Here is an 8,790-nt window from a genome sequence, read left to right as displayed (position 1 = left end):
TTTTCTTTGTCTTTTTGAGACAGTCTCACTATGCAGTTGAGGCTGGCCTTGAGCTCACTTTGTAGCCCAGGCTGGTTTTGAACTTGAAACAATCCTCCTGCCTCAGCCTCCTGAGTGCTGGGATTGCAGGCATGCGCCACCATACTGGCTTTTTTTAAAACTCATTTTTATAAATGGCTGGAGACGGGATATGTCATAAGAAAGTCAAAACATAGTTATGAAAATATTTTTTGTTTTCTCAGGAGAATTTCTTATTTGATGAACATCATAAAGTAAAGATGATTGACTTTGGTCTCTGTGCAAAACCTAAGGTAAGTGCGGAAGTAAAAATGCACGTACTTCTTTGTAAGTGCAACCCTTAATATGTTTTCTTGCCCTGGCTTGCACTTAGTCTTTATTGAGCATGGTTGCATCCTTTGTGAAGAATGTTGAATTTTACCCTTGGTATGAGTAAGTTTTTTAGATGATTCTGATATGTAGCTAAGATTGAGAGCCACCAATTCCAGGTTGAGGGCTTGGTCCTGCTGAAGACCCCATGGGTGAGCAGTGAGAGAATTTGTGGTGCTGATATCTAAGAAAACCATTACAGTGTGCATGCTGAATTGATCAGTGTGCTTGCAGTTTGACTGTGTTGCCACTAGATGATGCTTTTGTTCATTTAGACAGGTGTTGAGAATTTAGTGTTAATCTGTTCTTGGTTATGCAAATAGTTATATAACTAAGAATTAGTTACATTTTTGGAAACAGTTGTCTTTCCTTATAAAAGAAGGAAAATGTCCATATACAAACGTGTAAATTTATACTCTCGGGTATTTCCCTAAGTAGCATTCCATAGTTAAGCATTGGTATTGCCCATTATAACTTCTCTTTGAAATGACTGCATTTCCCTGGTCTGTCTGTAGTAGATCTCCTGGGTGGCTACCTTTGGAGTCTAACTCTTGAATTCTGTAATGATAATGTTGTCTCTAAAATGAGTTTTGTTTACACTCATTAAGAATGCTGAAATTGCAAGCTTGTTTCAATACTTTGTAATCCCATGAATACTTCCTGCCCCAATCAGAATTATCTAGGTGCAAAAAGAAGCAGATTTTGTCTCTTTGGTTGAATGCTTCTTTCTGTTTCTCCATTGACTCTTCAGAGATTACCAGTGGAACCTTGTGTCTGGAAGCAAATACTAGAAGGCAGGTGCCTCACCCTGCCAACCTATAAAGATCCCATACTTTGAACAAATAAACTGGTTTAAGCCATACTGTCCAGAGAAAACAGTGGGGAATGTTTGTGACAGATTCTTTTAGCCTTTTTTTTAATGACTGCCATGGATGCTATCCATATAGTCACCATTTATGAAAGCGGGGGTAGTGTCGGAGAAGATTGCCTCAGACTTCTGGGTATGTTTCAGTTGTAAATGAACTGTTATAGTTTCACAAGTCTTACAAGGCTATCTGAGGACTCCACCCAGGAGTTGGGCAGTGGCTTCATTTTCTTAAGTCTTGGTGTTTCTGTGGGATAGCAGAGAAGATGAACCATTTCTCATTTTACTAAATCTGGAAGCAAGGATGGTGATTTGTCTTTTTTTTTTTTTTTTTTTTTTTTTTTTTTTTTTTTTTTTTTTTTTTTTTTTTTTTTTTTTTTTTTTTTTTCTCTGGTACCGGGAACCGAACTCACGACCTTGCACTTGCCAGGCAGGCACTTTTGCCGCTGAGCTAAATCCCCAGCCCCGGTGATTTGTCTTATAACTGAGTCTAGAAAGGTACTGTGTATATACTGTGTTGCTTTCTTCCCTCTGAGGAGAAAAAAACTCTTCTGTACTTGTAAAGATTTGATATGGGAGCTAGGAACTGGCAGAGAATCCTTTCTCCTTGAGGACTTGAGGGTGGGAAGACATGTGCTTGGATTATGCTAGCCAGATTGTGATGTGAATGAATATCTAGGGGAGTACGAGCCAGATGTAACTGAGCCAAGAGGAAAAAGACTTTGTTTGTGTATGGTTGCAATAGTATTGGAAGTCCAGGGAAGTGGAGACCACGGGTGCGTGCATGCATGTATGCATAGAGTATTGGGTTGGCTGGAGGTCTCTCATTATTTGGGATAGTTTTTATCTAGCTTCTCTTTGTGTTCAAAGAGTGTTTATCAAACTTTGATGTTCCTTTTTTCTTTTGAGACAGGGTCTTACTATGTAGTTTAGGCTGGCCTTGAGTTCACTATGTAATCCAGACTGGCCTCAAAGTCGTGTGATCCTCCTGGCTCAGACTCCCACATGCTGGGCTTGCAGGCCTGTGCTACCATGCCTGGCATCAAAGTTTGATACTCTTAATGATTATAGTTAATAAGTGTTTCCTTTTTATCTTACTGGCAGGATAATAAGGATTACCATCTACAGACGTGCTGTGGGAGTCTTGCTTATGCAGCACCTGAGTTAATACAAGGCAAATCATATCTTGGATCAGAGGTAATTATTTATTGATTAATTTGGTATATAGTCAACATACACTTACTGGTGACCTGCAGTAAGTCAGGCATTGTGCAATGGGGATGTATAAGAATGAAGTAAGACATAATTTTGTTAATCAAAGCATTTAGTGTTTGCCTAGGGAGATTCTTAAGCTGACAGAATGAATAACTTGCAATAAACATAATAACACAATACATATTTGAAACAGGGATATATTCCTGCTGTGTTTGTTTTTGTAGTAAACAGTGTCATAGTTTTGCCCAGTTAGTGAGTACAGCATAAAACCAGGGTAGTGGGCTTAGAATTTCAGAGATACCAGTTAGCACAGAGAAAACACATTCTTTGCCCACAGCCAGCTCTCAGAGACTGACAGGGCTAGCAGCCTAGCCCTGGGCTTTGCCTTCTTTATACTCACTACTTTAAACTAATCAGTGCCTTCTGTTCTCTGAGTATTAGTATTATTGATGTCAATGTCATAAAGTCAAAAAAAAAACCACACATTAGTTGTAAAAAGCTCAGAACGCGCTGGGTTGAACAGTTTTGTTATTTTAAGACATCTCCAAATCTTTAACGTACTTCTGCACAGTGTGATCCTTTGGGAGGGAAACATCACAGGTATAGCTGGTACTGATTTTATTTATGTACAGAACCCACTTTCTATCTGAAACATGTTTTGGAGATAGTGTTATGTGGGAAAAATTTTGGGAAATATCAGGATACTTAATTTGTCACATGCAAAGATGGGAACTAACTTTTTTGGAGACTTTTCATTTTGGTATAATGTCAAACTTACAATGTAGTACAAAAATGGAATGAGGAAACCAGGTGTAGTGCCACATGCATGTAATCTAGCACTTGGGAGACTGAGGCAGGAGAATTCCCCTGTGAGTTTGAAGCCATCCTGGACCACATGGTGAGATGTTGTCTGAAAACAAAACAAAACAAAGCAAAACAGCAAAACAAGAAACTTCTGGATTTTTAAATTTAGATTTACAATTGTTTACATTTTTCCCTATGGGGGGTCATTTGAAAGTAAATTGGAGACATCAGATCCCTTTATCACTAAATACTTATGTAACTTGCATATTTTTCCTAAAAGCAAATACTTTGCTAATGATACTCTAGTTATCAAAATCTGGGAATTTAACATTGATACAATTTATTTAATCCACAGTTTAGAATTTAGTTGGTGTTACTTGTACCAATGATGTCCTTTATGATGTTATTTTCACCTAAACCACTCTCACACATTACATTTAGTACACATTCCCTGTGATTAACATGATCATTATGTATTTTTAAAATATACCAATAAAATTATTTATTTGTTTATTTATTTGTTGGTCTTTTTGAGACAGGATCTCCCTATCCAGTTCAGGCTGGCCTTGAGCTCATTTTGTAGTCCTGGCTGGTCTCCAACCTGCATGATCCTCCTGCCTCAGCCTCCCAAGTGCTGGGATTACAGGCATGTACCACCACACCTGGCTAATAAAATTAATTTAAAAAAATAAAATTTTGAGACAGGATCTTGCTAAATTGCTCAAGTAGGACTCATACTTGTCATCTTCCTACCTCAGCCTCCCAAGTATTGGAATTACAGGTGTGCACCACTGGGCTTGGTTAACATTTTTTTGTTTTGCTTTGTTTTTTTGAGACATGGTCTCACCATGAAGTCTAGGCTGACCTTGAATTCACTGTATAGCCTAGGTTGGTCTCAGATTCATTATCCTCTTTTTCAACTTCTTAAGTGCTGGGATTATAGGTGTCCACTACCACATCTCTGTTAAAATTTTAAATTTTATTTTGTAGAATATCTATGAATTTGAATTTGTTTAATGCTTTCTTTAATTAGATTCATCTCTTAGTCACTTTTGGCAGAAATACCACTGAAGTAATTTTGTGGCTGTCTTAGTTCAACATAGGAAAAGGAATAAACTTTTACTGAGCATTTGTCCTTGAATCCATATGAGACATTCTCATTTTTTTGTGGTGGTGATGGGGAAGAAACCCAGGGTCTCACCCTATGCTATGCCAGCCCTCTAACACTGAGCTACAACCTAAGCTACTTTTTTAGTACTGGGGATTAAACCCAGGGATCCCTATCATCCCTGCCCTTTTGTTTTTAATTCTGAGACATGGTCTTACTAAGCCACTGAGTTGTCCAGCCTGGACTCAAACTTGTGATCCTTTTGCCTCAGACTTCCAGAATGCTTTGATTATAAGTAGGTACCTCCATGTCTATCTACTTCTAATCTTTCATAGTGGTAATATACACACAACATAAAATTTACCATATTAGCCATTTTTAAGTGTACAGTTCAGTAGTGTTAAGTACATTTATGTGGTTGTGCAACAAATCTCCACATGTTTTTCATCTTGCAGAGTGGAAACTCTATACCCATTAAATAGTAACTCCCCATTCCTACCTGTTCACTCTCCTGGCAGTTGTCCTTCTACTTTGTGTCTGTGAAATTTTTGGTTTTGTTTTTTGAGACAGTGTTTCACTCGGTAATTGAGGCTGACCTCGAACTCACTATGTAGACCAGGTTGGCATCAAATTCCTGTAGTCTTCCTGCCTCAGCCTCCTGAGTACTGGGATTATAGGCATGTGCCACTGCACTCAGCTTTGTGTCTGCGAAATTTTGTTTTGTTAAAGGTTTTGCTAGATAGTCCAGGCTATCTTTAAACTAACCCTCTTGCCTCAGCCTCCTGAATGCTGGGATTATAGCTGTGTGCCTTTCATGCTTGGCTGTCTATGAATTTGAGTATTTTATAGATCTCCTATAAATAGAATCTTAGAATATTCGTCATTTTGTAACTAGCTTATTTCATTTAGCAAAATGTCCTCAGAGTTCATCCATGTTGTAACAGGTCTCAGAATTTCCTTCCTTTATGGGCTGAATAATATGTATATACCATATTTTGTTGATTCAGCACTCATGATGGCACACACCTGTAGTCCCAGCACTCGGGGACAGTTGGGTTGCTTCTACTGTTTGTCTATTGTGAGTAATATTACTGGGAACATAGGTATATGAATATCTCTTTGAGATCCTGCTTTCAGTTTTATATTTAACTAAGTACTATATAAGATGTATATAGCCAGAAGGGGAGTTGCTGGATCATGTGGTAATTCTGTTTTTGAGGAACTTCCATATTGTCTTACATACTGGTTATACCACCTTGTAGTCTGATCAGTAGTGCACAAGAGTTTCACATGCTAAATACCTTTCATCATTTTAACTAAAGCCACATAAAAGTCCTTCGGGCAATAGAGGATACTATTATTGATACCATAAAGCAAAGAAGAAACGCAAGTTCAGAAAGTAGGTTCCTAGCCAGATGTGATGGCACACACCTGTAGGCCCAGCACTCGGGAGGCTGAGGCAGGAGGATCATTGGGAGTTCGAGACCAGCCTGGGCTACAAAGTGAGCTCAAGGCCAGACTGAACTGCATAGCGAGACCTTGTTTCAGAAAAAGACCAAAAAAAAAAAAGAAGAAGAAGAAAGTAGGTGCCTTTGCAGGGTCGCACGGGATGATTACTGGTTAATATTTGAACTGAGTGGAGGGCTCTTTCTACTGTTCATGTGGTCTCCTGGGAGTGATGATCATGTGCGTCAGGAGAGTCCTAGAGGGCTGGCGAAAAGGTCCTGCTGGTCTGAATGTATCTTGCATTTTTCCTGTGTAGTCTTATTTCTTGACCATATTAGTTTGTTTTCCATCATGCTAAGCAATGTTTTAAGGACAGTGTACCAAGGAATCACCTGGGGCTCTTGTTGAAAGATCTGGGGTACAGAGCTGTGCCCTCAGAGATTTTGGTTTTGTTTTTCAAGATAGGACTTTAAGAACCTCCACTTAAAATCAGCAGTTTAGGTCATACTGATGCTTATCGTGCAGATCCTGTTGTAAGGACATGTTCCATGATAATACTTCTGATTTCTTCAGTAATTTCTCACAGGAAGTAATTTCAAGCCCCTCTTCCCCAAGTTATTTTTGTTATACTTGGCAGTTGGTAGCTAATATATTTACTTGCATTTGTTTTGGCTTGTGATTTTGGTTGATTAATTTATTCTCATATCTAATTTGAAATAGTAAAGTGAAAAATTTTTTTTGAGACAGGGTCTTGCTATGTAGTTTAAGCTAGCTTTGAGTTCACTATGTAGTCCAGGCTGTCCTCAAACTCACAGCAGTCCTCCTGCATCAGCTTCCCAAGTGCTGGGATTACAGGCATGAGTTACCATGCCTGGCTAAGTAAAGTGCTATGATGAATTAACTAAAGAGTAGTCTTTTTTTGCTTTCCTGTCTCAAATAGGCTTTGACAGATTTCTGTGGGGATTTTGCTTTTATTTTCCTCAGCTTTTTTCTGCCCTAGTATTGGGGATTGAACTAATGACCTTTGAACTGAGTTATATCTCCAGCCCTTTGTTATTTTGTGTTTTGAGACAGGGTCTCACCCTGGCTAGGCTTGAATTTATAGTCCTACCTAAATCTCCCAGGATGCTGGGATTACAGGCATGTGCCACCACACTCAATTTATTTTTTTTAATTTTTAAGTTAGCATAGGCATATTTCTGTTGACCTCTTACAGTATTTGACAAGGCCATGTTAGCTCATTTCCTTCTGCAGCTCTACTTTGAGTTTATTTGTTTGGTTTTTCGTCTTTTTTTTTTTATGTACCACAAATCAAACTCATGACCTCAGGCTTGCTAGGCAAGCACTTATGCTACTGAGCTACATGCCTGGCTCTATTTGTTTGGTTTTTGAGGCAAGGCCTTGCTATGTAGTTCAGGCTGGCCTTGAATTCACTGTGTAGTTCACGCTGTCCTTGAATTTGTGGCACTTCTCCTGCCAGAGATTTCTAAGTGCTGGGATTACAGGCCTGCACCACCATGCCCTCTACTTGGAATTTAGCATCTTGATCATGAATGCCCTGCCATCATGCTTCAATTTGTAGATTAAATATGACATATCTGTAGTATAAATGGTTAATTTCTGACTTCTTACAACGTGAAACAAAAATCAAGTGTCAGTTTGAAAAGTGAATTGTTCATCTGGGGCATAATAATACTTTCTAGTAATTTGATGTGATTCAATAGACAAGAATGAATTACCTGGCTTACCTAGTATAGGTAATATCTAGATGTGTGATGTTGTCCAAGTTAACTGTTACCCTCTTTTTTCTTTTTCCTTCAAAAAAAATTGCTAACATTAGCTTTTAAAATTTTCTTAAGGATTAAATGAGGGCAGGAGCTATGACATCCAGCAGTGATGCCATTATTGACTAAGGCCAGATGCAACTTGAATAAATAGTTACTGCTTAGGACTCATGGGACATGTGGATAATTCATATAAAGTTTAAACTTCTTTCTGGATTTTGAGATTTGTAGATTTATTTGCACTGGCAGGCTAATTTCTTTCTTTCTTTTTTTTTTTAATTTTAAAAGAGAGTAGCAAATGAAAAAAAGAAGAAAAAAAGAAGAAAAAAAGAACAATAACAGCAGACCAGCATCGTAAACATAAATGAACCAAAACAAGAACATTTAAACATAGGGTTTCAAGTCAAAGTGATACGAATTAACAGTGGTTGTTATTATATATTGTTATCTTCAGATTACCAGATGTAAGAATGGAAGATTGTTCAAACCATTAAAGAGAATCAGAAAATAATTATTAGGGAAAACAGTAGAGATAGTAGGGTTTCACTAGACAAGATGGTAGCAATTCACCATGGTAGTTGCATTGCATATTGTTGCCTTCAAATCAGTTGCTCAGATTACCAGATATAAGCATGCAAACTTGGTCAGAACATAAAACATTTTAAGCATTAACTGTTCTTTCAGTATACCATCAGACATCAGCAGTACAGTTTCCCAACTATTCACATATGTATATACCTTCTTCCTTTTTTCTTCTTTCCCTCATCTCAGTTGTTCCTTCCTTTGAGCAATTTCTTTCCCTTTATAATCATCTATTGTACGTTTTGAGTTTTACTTATCTTTACGGTTCCTGTGCCAGGGAGACAATATGATGTTTACACATGTGGGTCCAATTTATTTCACTTACGAGTATGACCTGTAGTTGCATCCATTTACCTACAAAAGCCTCGAGTTTATCTTTTTTTATAGCTGAGTAATACTCCATTGTATAAAAATACCACATCATTCATCAGTTGATGGGCATTTGAGTTGTTTCCAAGACAGCTATAACAAATTGTGCTGCTACAAATATGGGTGCACATATATCGCTGTGGTATGATGTTTTTAATTCTTCTGGGAAAATACCCAGAAGGGGGATAGCTGGGTTAAGTGGGACTTCCAATCCTAGTTTTGTGAGGAAT

General features: G+C 38.0%; 1 protein-coding gene across 1 annotated transcript in view; it reads left to right on the top strand.

Annotated features, from left to right (window-relative positions):
* Melk (maternal embryonic leucine zipper kinase) overlaps positions 1-8,790 on the top strand; it is a 96,873-nt gene that overhangs the window by 16,196 nt on the left and 71,887 nt on the right. The window contains exons 6-7 of the mRNA XM_005382898.2: positions 243-311; positions 2,357-2,449. Coding sequence (XP_005382955.1) covers positions 243-311; positions 2,357-2,449 — 162 coding nt within the window. The remainder of the gene's footprint in view (positions 1-242; positions 312-2,356; positions 2,450-8,790) is intronic.

This window comes from Chinchilla lanigera, unplaced genomic scaffold (assembly GCF_000276665.1).
Source record: "Chinchilla lanigera isolate Chin_1 unplaced genomic scaffold, ChiLan1.0 scaffold00018, whole genome shotgun sequence".
Lineage (NCBI taxonomy): Eukaryota > Metazoa > Chordata > Mammalia > Rodentia > Chinchillidae > Chinchilla > Chinchilla lanigera.
This window is presented reverse-complemented; position numbering and strand designations above follow the sequence as displayed.